The sequence below is a fragment of the Siphateles boraxobius genome, unplaced genomic scaffold, assembly GCF_051911475.1.
Source record: "Siphateles boraxobius isolate OS27281-9 unplaced genomic scaffold, OSU_SipBor_1 30, whole genome shotgun sequence".
Classification (NCBI taxonomy): Eukaryota; Metazoa; Chordata; class Actinopteri; order Cypriniformes; family Leuciscidae; genus Siphateles; species Siphateles boraxobius.
The window spans coordinates 6,010,001-6,023,080 of record NW_027508920.1 but is presented as its reverse complement, the minus strand read 5'-3'; the positions used below and the strand labels follow the sequence as shown (position 1 = coordinate 6,023,080).

Sequence of the window (13,080 nt, the reverse complement as noted above, 5' to 3'; positions counted from 1 at the left end):
AGGCATCTCTTGACGAGCAGAAACTGATTGCAGCACCTTCCTAGCGGCTAGATCGGCTGCAACTCTCTCAGCAGGTACTGGGACAGCACTTGCAGTAGAGGAAGGTGGAAGGTGAACCCAGGCGCACACAGGATGCAGTGACACAAAGTTTATTATAGACAGAAAACAGAGAAAACAAAACCCACGAGGGGGCAAAACATGAACAGCAAAAGAAATGAAAAGACTAGACCAGACTAGACTAGACTAGACTAGACTACACTAGACTAGGACTGACAAACTAGACCATAAACTAACTACAGAAACAGGATCAGTAATTCACCAGACAAAACTCTCACAAGGTACTCACAGGTAGAAATCAAACAGGTAGAAATCACAATGAACCGACCCAGGACAGCAAACACAAGGGGCATATAAAGGGAGACACTAATTACAGGAACAGGTGAAACTGACTAGACAATAATGACTAGACGAGGGTAAGAAAGGGGCGGGGTTACGTAACGAGACAACACACGCACATGGCCAAAACAAAAGGCCATGTGCTTGTACAAAAAGCATGGGTCTGTCATGATCCAGCCTTAAGACTAGGGAAAATCAAGGACAAGAAGGCTGGATCATGACATGTCCGGCCTTAAAAACTCATAATACAGAATTTTTTGTCGCTTCTGTGTATCCATGTGAACTGGAATCATTTTGAAAACATTTTATCTGTACAGAGGTAAAGGGAGACTCTTTGCAGTAAGCAAACACCAAGCAACCACTCAGAACACCATATAATTTAGTTAAGCTTGTATTTTTCAGGTCGTGTTCACATTTTATCATCATTTTATCATTTATTCATGCATTCCGACCTTGATGTTGCTACCTCCATGCTCAACTATTTGAGCTACAGGAGTATTATTGTTGATTTGCTTGCTCCCACCCACTGACTGAATGTCTGTCAGTGTTCAGCGGCATTCAGATCTGGTGAGCACTACAATGTTTATAAGCACTTAAGTTGAAAACCGCACAGTGGGTGCATGCTAAACACAATTTTGTCATTAAACAGACTTGGAAAGCAGAGACAGTCTGTCCCGCAATGGCATCACCCATATCCTCTCCGTGTGCAACAATGCCAAGCCTGTGTTAGAGGTAAGAACAGCGTTCTACAGAGACTACAGGGAGATAACTTTTCCATTAATGTTTTGGCACTGTAGTGTATTGTTAATGAGGAAATTTTACTTCTGTGAAATTGTACTTAATGGTACATAGAGCTGAGCTCAGAGCAGTTTGAGGCATGTTTTGTATGCTTTAAACATGTTCACAAAAATAATGTGAATGTATATTAACTTTAATCTGACAGGATTTAGTTTATTTCTAGGAATGTTAAAGCTAAATGAGGCGGCTTGTTCCATTGTTCAGTACGTGTGTTATGAGCAGCAGGGGGCAGTGATGATAGACTGTACAGCTTTTGTTAATTTAACTTTCCATTATGAGTTCCCCCTAAGCATTTTATCATGCACACAACATATGGGTTCCTTCTGGAAACATTACATGATATTAATAGTCATTTAAAATAAATGTAATTCCTATTTCATCAAATTTAAAAGGATAGTTCACCCAAAAATGAAAATTAGCCCATGATTTACTCACTTTGAAGCCATCCTAGGTGTATATGACATTCTTCTGTCAGACAAATACAATTGCAGTATATAAAAAATATGTGCTGGTTCTTCCAAGCTTTATAATGGTAGTCAATGGGTATATTTTTTTGGGAGCCCATCAAAGCACATCCATCTATGATAAAATTGCTCCACACGGTTCTGGCGGGTTCATAATGGCCTTTTGAAGTGAAGAAATGCATTCGTGTAAGAAAAATATCCATATTTAAAACTTTATCGACTAAAATAATTAGCTTCCAGCAGACGGTCGTACGCAAGTACTCAAAATGCATCGCTTCACTTCAGAAGGCCTTTATTAACCCGCCAGAGCCGTGTCAAGCACTTTTATCATGGATGGATGCGCTTTGATGGACTTCCAAAAAAATATACCCATTGACTCCCATTATTAAGCTTGGGAGAGCTAGGACATTTTTTAATATAATAAATATTACTCTGATTGTATTAGTCTGAAAGAAAAAAAATGTCATATACACCGATGACTTCAGGGTGAGGAAATCATGGGCTAATTTTCATTTTTGGGTGAGCTATCTCTTTTATAGGCTACATTTTTGGGTAACACTTTAGAATACTGTATCTTACTTAATGCATAATTAATACGGAATTATTGCAGAACTAATAGGTAATTATTTATGAACACTTCAGTCACTACTATTAACTACTAAGGAAGATGTGTTAACTAATCGGTAAGTAATATCATTTTTTTTATTGGGTTAAGTAACAATTAACTAATCAATAACTACTGAATTCAGTCATGCCTCCTGAAGAACTACTATTAAGTATCTACTAATTAAGGTTCATCAAAAATAACTATGAAGTAACTACTAATGAACAGTCACACAATTAGCCATTACAATAATCAGGTTGGTCTTTTTCTTTACTACCAATGCTAGTATTATTATTATGTATGTATGTATCATTATTTTTACTACTATAGAAATGCAATATGGATTTAGTGGAATTACTGCACTCCCAAAAATAGTCATTTAAGCAACATTTTTTTTCCTGTATGGTCTATTGCTTTGTGAGTGAGGTCTTTAAGAAGAAATAAACTTAGGAATGGAACCCCATCCCAACTCTAAGTGCCTTGCCATAACTAGCCAACTTACCGCAGGTAGGATTATGAATTTATATACAATACAGTATGTGTGTCTGTATTGGGTAAACTATTTCCAATTAGGCAATGACTGAAGGGAAGTGAAAATACAGGAAACCCATGAATATTTAAAAAAGAATTACTACATAATTCTTAAGGAATTACTTAAAAATTACTGAAGGAAAGTGAAAATATAGGGAAACCATTAGTAATTACTGCATAACTCTGAGGTAATTATCTAGAACCTGGAACAGTATTCTAAAGTGAAAATATAGGGAACCCATTAGTAATTACTGCATAACTCTGGGGTAATTATCTAGAACCTTGAACAGTATTCTAAAGTGAAAATATAGGGAACCCATTAGTAATTACTGCATAACTCTGAGGTAATTATCTAGAACCTGGAACAGTATTCTAAAGTGAAAATATAGGGAACCCATTAGTAATTACTGCATAACTCTGAGGTAATTATCTAGAACCTGGAACAGTATTCTAAAGTGAAAATATAGGGAAACCATTAGTAATTACTGCATAACTCTGGGGTAATTATCTAGAACCTGGAACAGTATTCTAAAGTGAAAATATAGGGAAACCATTAGTAATTACTGCATAACTCTGGGGTAATTATCTAGAACCTGGAACAGTATTCTAAAGTGAAAATATAGGGAAACCATTAGTAATTACTGCATAACTCTGAGGGAATTATCTAGAACCTGGAACAGTATTCTAAAGTGAAAATATAGGGAACCCATTAGTAATTACTGCATAACTCTGAGGGAATTATCTAGAACCTGGAACAGTATTCTAAAGTGAAAATATAGGGGATAATGAATGATTATCGGGTGCTGAACTGTAATTCCACATTACAAGATGACAAATTATTAGAACATTGAAATTTATTGCAAAAAAGTGTTGAAAACATGTTTAAAAAAAAAAAAAATCCACAACAAAACAGCAGGTAATCACTGTCATAAAGATTTGTTTAAATTCCAAAACTTTTACACCAAATTACAAAAAAAAAAACTGACCAAATAAAATGTCAACAAATAAAATTAATGTGTATGCACTCCCAAGGCCTGAACTTCAACCTTGCCAATGTTTCTCTAACACACTTTTGAACAAAAGTTACTTTTGTTTTTGGCAAAGGTCAATGAGCAAGCCATTTTTCTTTTTTTGCTCAATGACACTTTGAAGTGGCTCCTTCATGCACATTTCTTTGCATTGTTCTGCAAACTGTGACAGTTTCTGGCCTCTGTGGAATGTTTCTCGCAAGGTCTTGTAGGCTTCACCGTCACAAGCCTCTAGCTCAGCTATCGCTGCAGTATCCACTATTGTTTTGCGGTCAACCCCACACTTGTGGTATGGCAGCGTTTTGGTGATTCCCTGTTGCAAGTACTGCAGGACCTTTTTATATCTTTGGATTGCATGCTCTGGTAGAAACACTGGGAGAGAACAAAGGTGCATGATTGGTAAATAACTCAAAAAGACTATATTTCTCACACACACACACACACACACACACACACACATACATACATATATATATATATATATATATTTTTTTTTTTTTTTTTAAACTTTTTCCTAACAATAAATATGTTTCATAATATGATACGATGAAACGCTCTCGATAGGATTCAAAACAATGCAATAGAGTTATCAAAACAGTGTCCCAAATAGTGTGCTTGAACTTATTCACAAATCAAATGTGAAATTCAAGAAATGTTTTTTAAATATGTAATTACACAATACTGAATGCTATTTGAGAGCAGAAAGAACTCTTAATAATGTGGAAAATCCAAGGCACATTACATGTCACACAAAGGTTTTTCATTTTTTTCAATATCAATTTAAATATCATTATTGAGTCTGTTTTTACATGAACAAATATTGTTACACCAAATATTCATTTAGCTTTCTATGATGTTAATTGAGAAGTTAAAACTATTTATGACATTGTTTTTGATAATGCACTTACTAGACAACATTTTACACTAGTATTTAAAACGTTTTCCCAGTACTTTAGGACCCCATTATAAGTATAACCTTGATGATGGCATAGTTATTATGACATTATGACAATAAGAACATACCTCTTCTGCTTTTTTGCATTTTTTGTCCAGCTTTCTTTGATTTTTTCTTATGTTTCCTTGATTTGTGGGGTGAAGACGAAACAGATGAATCAGAGGTGGAATAAGACACTGATTCATTGGAAGAGGATGAAGAGTCAACTTTGTTTGACTTTTTTTTCTTTTCCTTTCTTGCCCTTCTTTTGCCCTTTTTTTCATTCAGGTTGTCTACTTCATCAGAAGAGTCAGGGTTAACAATCATATTTCGCATTTTGGAGGAATCTCCTTGCATCTCATCCTTTGTTGACAATGCTGACAAGAAATACAGAAAAAAAACACGTCTCAGTTATGCATGTACCCTTAGTTCCCTGAAGAACCGCTGCATACTCGCTATTGGTTCCATATGTGCTTCACGAAGCAATCACGCAGAGGTGTTCCCACAGCGATGTAGCTCAACCATAAGTTTATCAGTAATGAGAATACATTTTGTGCACAAAAAAACAACAAAAATAATGACTGTATTTAACTATTCATTTTCTTCATTATTATTTTTTATTTTTGCGCACAAAAAGTATTTTCTTCACTTGATAAACTTATGGTTGAGCTACTTTAGTCACTTAGACTATTACAAACATTGTCTTTTCTAATTGCCTGGGCCGTCAAGTTTCAATTACAATAGAAGCCTATGGAGGAGTGAGACAGCTCTCAGATTGAATCAAAAATATCGTAATTTGTGTTCCGAAGATGAACAAAGGTCTTACGGGGTTGGATCAACATGAGGGACAGTAATTGCTAATTTTAATTTTTGGGTGAACTATCCCTTTAATGGCCAATTTGCATGGGATAAGAAATCTCAGTAAAACTATTCGCACGGGATTAGTATTACCTGAGGTGATTTTCCCGGACCTTTTTAAAGAAGGTAAAAGTCGCCGTAATCTTTACTGACATTGTCCGTAATTATAACTGAGATTGCACATTTGAACGGGACTAAAATCACTGAGAACCTCTGGTAATAATTACTTTACCCTCCTTTCCATGATTAAATAGTCTCGTCCAAATAGGGCTTAAATCTGTCATTGTATATTGAATGCATTTGCAGCCTTTTCACCTAACTAGACTTGCGATGTTGTTAACTGTGGAGATGAAAAAGGGTCCAGTCTCAGTTAGCCATGATGATTCATTTAACTCGTTAACGAAAGGGTCCAAAACCACGAGTGTACCCTCTCCATAATGTGACATGTGATTGAAATGTCAATTGAGTCCTCAGAATTTTAAGCAAATTTGTATGCTCTTCAATCGTTATAAAGATTGACTTATACTTTATTTTTATGTTTTAATGAGTGCATATTAAAAAATGTACAGTACTTTTTATTAGACAGAGAGCATTTTACCATTTTGTCAGACTGCTGCGCAGGAAATCCCTCTCGCTCTCTAGATCTCTGCATTTGTCCTCAAGGACTTTGATTTTTGATAGCAAAAATATGTTTTCTTCCTTAATTTTCATTAAGGACACCTGCAGGGTTGGTGCAGGTGGTGTTGGTGGTGTTGATGCTTCTGTTGAAACAAAACACAAACATTTTATTTATGTTAAGAGAACAGCCAAAGTTGATTGGATTTATTATTAGATTAAATATAACATGTCATATGAAATCAAAATGTCATAAAAAATAAAATTTGCCTTGATGTTGTGATATAATAATTTATAATTAAAAAGTTACAGAGCTCTAAGTGTTCCACTGCCCTAAAAAGAGCATTTATTGTTTTCACCCTGCGAAAACAAGTTTTACAATGTAGAAATTGATAATCTAATGCATGTAATCTAAGTAATAGTTCCCACAGTTTTCATTGTACTCATTAAACTGATAATCAAACAGAAAGTTGCCCAGTGCTGTAGTGGTTACCAGGGTAACCGGTCCATAGCGCCATCTGCTGTCAGGGAGTAAATTAGAATTTCATTCGGCCCATGGTGGTCATGGGCAATCATTATCAGAATTATTTAGTGTTTTAGAACGCACTTAACTTATTTAACGGTATGCCATTTGGTGCCAGCTGGCATACGTAAAATAAGTTAAGTGCGTTCTAAAACACTAAATAATTCTGATAATGATGTAGGCCTACTATACTTATTTGCGGTATTTAGAAGTGGCCACAAATCACGTTAACAAAACCGCTTGTTCATTACAGCGATATCGTATTACCGATAACCGGTGTTATACCGAATTCTTATAGTGATGGTAAGTTTAGGATTAGCTCAATACAGTTCAATTACTGCGGTCACTTTGGTGGGCCACAGAATTCGGCACAACACAGGCATGATATGTCTGATTAAGACGCAACGTTACATACTAATATACTGTACAACTTTAAGAAAACATATAATGAAATATACAATTACCGGCTTCTTCGTTATTCTCGTCGATCAGACGTTGAGGTCGAGCCCTTTTCCGCGGATTTTTCTTCTCCATCGCCACGCTTTCTTCCGAGCTGGAACTATCCTATTTGCGTACAACGCCCATCTCGGCTAATGAATTCAATCATTTGGTGTGACTCGTCGAGTTCATTACTCCAAAGTGTAATGATAATGACTGGCTTTATCCCAGTTCTTTTAACATCTTCCAACATTTTAATAACGTTTTTGTTTTTTATTCTGTCTTGCTTAAGCTGTGTGTATGCCATGTTTGGTCCGCTAAATGGCTCTTAAATGAAACGCTTCTTTCCGGATCTTTTCAACCGGTTCGCAAATACTGATCCGGAATGGGCAAATGCATCCAAATCCCTTTCAGGTATATGCTTTAAGATTTAGATAATTTTGTAATCGTCCTGGGATCACATGCACTTTCCCTGAAATTTCAAAAGTAGAAAAGTAAAGCTTCTAAATGTTAAGTTATTATAATACTATCACGAAAAACTCAATTGTCCAATGAGGGCATTGCTTTTTCAGATATTAAGTGGCTTTAGGGTATTACGTAACTTTTCCAAATAAGGACAAAAAGGCGCCTACTGAACCGGATATTGTAGGTCTCCCTCCCCCCTTTATTTCATATCCCCTTGCTGTATAGTTTTGCTTGGTTGCAGGTTTTTGAACAGCAAAATAATGGCACTTGGAACGAAAGTTGTTTCACTTTGTGAGCAAACCAGCAGAAGAGGGACCAGACGATTAATTGAATGGCTACAAAAACATAGACTCATGAAGTCAAGGATGAAATGCAGACTGTGTAAAAAAAAAATGAAATTCCAGAAGACACAAACAGGAGATGGATACCAATGGTAACAATATTAATACATCTTTTTTTATTATTATTATAACTACAATTTATCATGTTTATTGTATATTTTACGATATTGAATTTCTAATCTAAATTATGTTTATGGTGATTTCAGGGAATGTAAAAAGCGAACACATAGTAAGAAAGTGAAAAAGACATGCAGGGCGGGATCAGTTTTTGAGAAAAGCAAGTTCACCTTACAAAACTGGATGAAGTTCATGTACCGGTAGGTAATAACACTGATCTATATAATGACATTATATTATTATATTATTATTATATAGAGTTAAGAATTTTTTCCAAGCTCGATTTTACAAATACAAACACATCAAGGACAAATAATCTACCGATTGGTGAGTCAAAAACTATTTTGGGCTTAGGCTAATATTGAATTGATGTGGTTGAATTAATGCAAGCCATTTGCCTTTCAATTGAGCAGTGTGTGATTTTACTTTTGCTGACTGACAAACATAATTGGCCGTTGCACAACAATTAAGGATTAAGAATGGTTGCATTCTGATGCTGGAGTGGACATGAACTACCGGTGTGTGTCTGTGCCGCGCTTGTGTGTGTGTGTGTGCGTGCGTGTATGTGTATGTGCGTGCGCGCGCGCGCGAGAAAGAGAGAGTAGGCTACACCACGATATTCATACGTTTTTTGTATGAATATCGAAAATATCGATGTATGTATACAATTATACTGTTAATGTTATTTAATATGCCTTGCTTGTGCGTAACGTTTACTGTTATTACGTATTATTATCCTAAACAATAAATCAGATAATCTGGCTTTCATAACTCAGTGCCTACCCTCTTTAAGACATCACCGCACGTCACTGGTAATAATAGGCTGTAAAAATAATTCACAGATTTAATATCTTGATCTTCGATCATGTCTCTACTCTACACCAGACATCCAGTCGCATCCAGTGTAGCAGCATCACTGATTATATGGGTTAAATTTGCTTTTGTCACGGATCTCTGATGTAGACGGTGTGAGTTTAAGATGTGAATATGTAGGTGCTAGTTAAAGTACCGTAAAAAAAACAGTAATGAAATTAACTTCTTTTTTTTTTTCAGATACTGTCAAGGACTAAGATTAAGGCAGGTCGACATGATGCAGGATGGCATAGCTGGAAGTTCAGCAACCCTGAGTAAAATGAGTCAAAAGGTGGGATATATTGTATTATTATTAATAATTTTATGTTTATGAGTTCAAGGGAAATTTCACAGATGATGGCAACATTGAAAAAAAAGTAAAATATAGCTTTTAAACAAACTTCAATTTAAATGTGCGTAATAATTAAACAATTTAAAAATACATGTAGGCCTACTGTAAAATATTTCCATGTTAAATTACAGTAACCTACTGGCAGGTACATTTACCAGCATATAATTCTACAGTGTACTGTAATCACAGTTTATTACTGTTAAAAACATTAGACTACTGTGCTGTATAGAATACAGTACAAGATTTACATACAATTATACTGTTAATGTTATTTTACTGTTCCTATGGTAATCTCCATTAAGTGTTAAATACTGTAAAATTCCTTGAAGAACTGTAGAATATGATCTTTACAATATAACAGACACTAATATTTTATTATTTTTTACATTATAATATTAAACCCTCTGAAAATTGATTGCATTGAAATAGCTCAGTCAAGAATGACATTACATTTTTATTAATTTTGTTAAATTCAATACAGTATCTCACGCATTCAGTAATTCACTAATTAAAACTTAAATACATTATACACCCTATAATTAAAAAAAAAATCCAGATCTGAATGACTTTCTTTCTTCTGTTAAACTGTTAAATCTTCAAAAGAATATCTCAGCTCTGTATGTCATACATTGCAAGTGAATGGGTGCCAACACTCCAAAGCTAAAAATTCATCATGATCGAGATTAAGGCTAAAAACATTTACACTGATTTACATTGAGAAAGGAGATATATTTTGTTTTGTTTTCACCCAAATACTTTTGAATTACTTCAGAAGATACTTATTAAAGACTATTTGTATGTTTTTGAAGTGTTTGCAGCCATTCATTTTCATTGTGTGGAAGTATAGAGCTAATATATTCTAAAAAGCTTCATTTGTGTTGAGCAAAAAAAAAAAGTAATACACATCTGGAATGCTGGAATGAGTGTGACTAAATAATAGTATTGTAATTTTAGGCTGAACTATTCCTTTAATGTACTCTGATTTCAGTATCAGTCTTTAATGTGCAATAGTAAGCAAATTGAGGAACAAACCTGGAACTTAAAATTGTATTTAGTAAAATAGCACCCTTGCATTTGATTTATTTATTTGTTTGTTACAGTATTTTAATATTTAAAAATAAAAAAAATGATATATTCTTGTTACTACAATGAATTTGACATGTTTCTTTGCAAAACATAAAATGTTATTATTTTAGTGTGGTTTGGATGAAAGTTCTGTAGAATTTTTTATTTTATTATTATTTTAAAGGACAATGCTTATGCAGCCAATCAGAAAAAGCAGTTATTAACAGTATTTTTGTATTTCTAGTATGGACGTGGGAGAGTAGGTGGAACATGGAAAAGGAAAAAGTGGGTGTTTGGCATGCTGGCCATTAAAGCTCAAGACGACGACCGATTTTGCGACTCGTAGAACGCCGTTCAAGAAATCATCTCATTCCCATTATCAGAAGACATGTTCGCCCAGGATCCACAATTTTAAGTGATGAGTGGAGACCCTACAGGGCTTTGACAGGGCTGGGCTACTCTCACTACTCTGTGAATCACAGCAAGTTCTTTGTGAACCCAAATCATGGAGGACACACACAACATATTGAAAGGGCATGGTCTACATACAAAAGTCAGATCTGGAGATTGAGAGGCAACAAGACCGAGAAGCTCTTGAAGGAACACCTGGCTAGTATTGAATGGACTTATTGGATGGGGATGGAGCACAGATATGGTCCTCTGGGGCGTTTGTTGAAGGATATTAGAAAATATTACTGCATTTAAGACATTACAACAGATGTTGTAATTCAAACATTGTTCAGTAAAGTTGTTTGAGGATATGAAGCTAATAAAAAATAATTAAACTGACACTTGAGCCATAACTTTATTGAAATACTAAAACAATCACTCATTACTAATGCATGGGTTCCCTTTTTCACTTTAGAATACTGTTCCACTTTCTAAGAAATTCCCTCAGAATTTTGTGGTAATTATTTATTAATTACTAATGGGTTCCCTATATTTTCACTTTAGAATACTGTTCCAGGTTCTAGATAATTCCCTCAGAGTTATGCAGTAATTACTAATGGGTTCCCTATATTTTCACTTTAGAATACTGTTCCAGGTTCTAGATAATTACCTCAGAGTTATGCAGTAATTACTAATGGTTTCCCTATATTTTCACTTTAGAATACTGTTCCAGGTTCTAGATAATTACCTCAGAGTTATGCAGTAATTACTAATGGGTTCCCTATATTTTCACTTTAGAATACTGTTCCAGGTTCTAGATAATTACCCCAGAGTTATGCAGTAATTACTAATGGGTTCCCTATATTTTCACTTTAGAATACTGTTCCAGGTTCTAGATAATTACCTCAGAGTTATGCAGTAATTACTAATGGGTTCCCTATATTTTCACTTTAGAATACTGTTCCACGTTCTAGATAATTACCCCAGAGTTATGCAGTAATTACTAATGGGTTCCCTATATTTTCACTTTAGAATACTGTTCCAGGTTCTAGATAATTCCCTCAGAGTTATGCAGCAATTAATTAATGGTTTCCCTATATTTTCACTTTCCTTCAGTAATTTTTAAGTAATTCCTTAAGAATTATGTAGTAATTCTTTTTTAAATATTCATGGGTTTCCTGTATTTTCGCTTCCGCTCAGTCATTGCCTAATTTGAAATAGTTTACCCAATACAGACACACATACTGTATTGTATATAAATTCATAATCCTACCTGCGGTAAGTTGGCTAGTTATGGCAAGGCACTTAGAGTTGGGATGGGGTTCCATTCCTAAGTTTATTTCTTCTTAAAGACCTCACTCACAAAGCAATAGACCATACAGGAAAAAAAATGTTGCTTAAATGACTATTTTTGGGAGTGCAGTAATTCCACTAAATCCATATTGCATTTCTATAGTAGTAAAAATAATGATACATACATACATAATAATAATACTAGCATTGATAGTAAAGAAAAAGACCAACCTGATTATTGTAATGGCTAATTGTGTGACTGTTCATTAGTAGTTACTTCATAGTTATTTTTGATGAACCTTAATTAGTAGATACTTAATAGTAGTTCTTCAGGAGGCATGACTGAATTCAGTAGTTATTGATTAGTTAATTGTTACTTAACCCAATAAAAAAAATGATATTACTTACCGATTAGTTAACACATCTTCCTTAGTAGTTAATAGTAGTGACTGAAGTGTTCATAAATAATTACCTATTAGTTCTGCAATAATTCCGTATTAATTATGCATTAAGTAAGATACAGTATTCTAAAGTGTTACCCATTTTTGTTTGTTTGTTATGTTTATCATGAGGTTATCTGGAAAAGGCACTACTGTATTAGTGTTTTATATCAAAATCATAATCAGTTTTGATGTCTAATTAGATGTCTTAAAAAGAAGCGAATTCATTGTTGTAATTGTATGCTGGGCCAGTTTATCAGATGAAGGTATCTCAGTCTTGTTGCTTTTCTACCTCTGTATGCAAGCAGCAAGTATGCAAGAATCATACCCAACACTGTGAACAGAATGAAACATAAGCACTGCAACACGTAAGCACTGCTGAGAAGGTGTATTTCAACTATCTAATTATTTTTGCTCTCTCCATTAGGACATGACCTATCTGTGCATAAATGCAGCTGATGCCTTCAGCCAAAATTTGTGATTTTACACATTTACTGCAGAACACACACACACACACACACACACACACACACACACACACACACACACACACACACACACACACACACACACACA

The 13,080-nt window shown here is 34.6% G+C and overlaps 1 protein-coding gene across 1 annotated transcript in view; it reads left to right on the top strand.

The window, feature by feature from the left end:
- Window positions 1-553: 553 nt before the first annotated feature.
- dusp22a (dual specificity phosphatase 22a) overlaps window positions 554-13,080 on the top strand; it is a 113,343-nt gene continuing 100,816 nt past the window's right edge. The window contains 3 exon segments of the mRNA XM_077248096.1: window positions 554-557; window positions 1,046-1,128; window positions 12,932-12,981. Coding sequence (XP_077104211.1) covers window positions 554-557; window positions 1,046-1,128; window positions 12,932-12,981 — 137 coding nt within the window.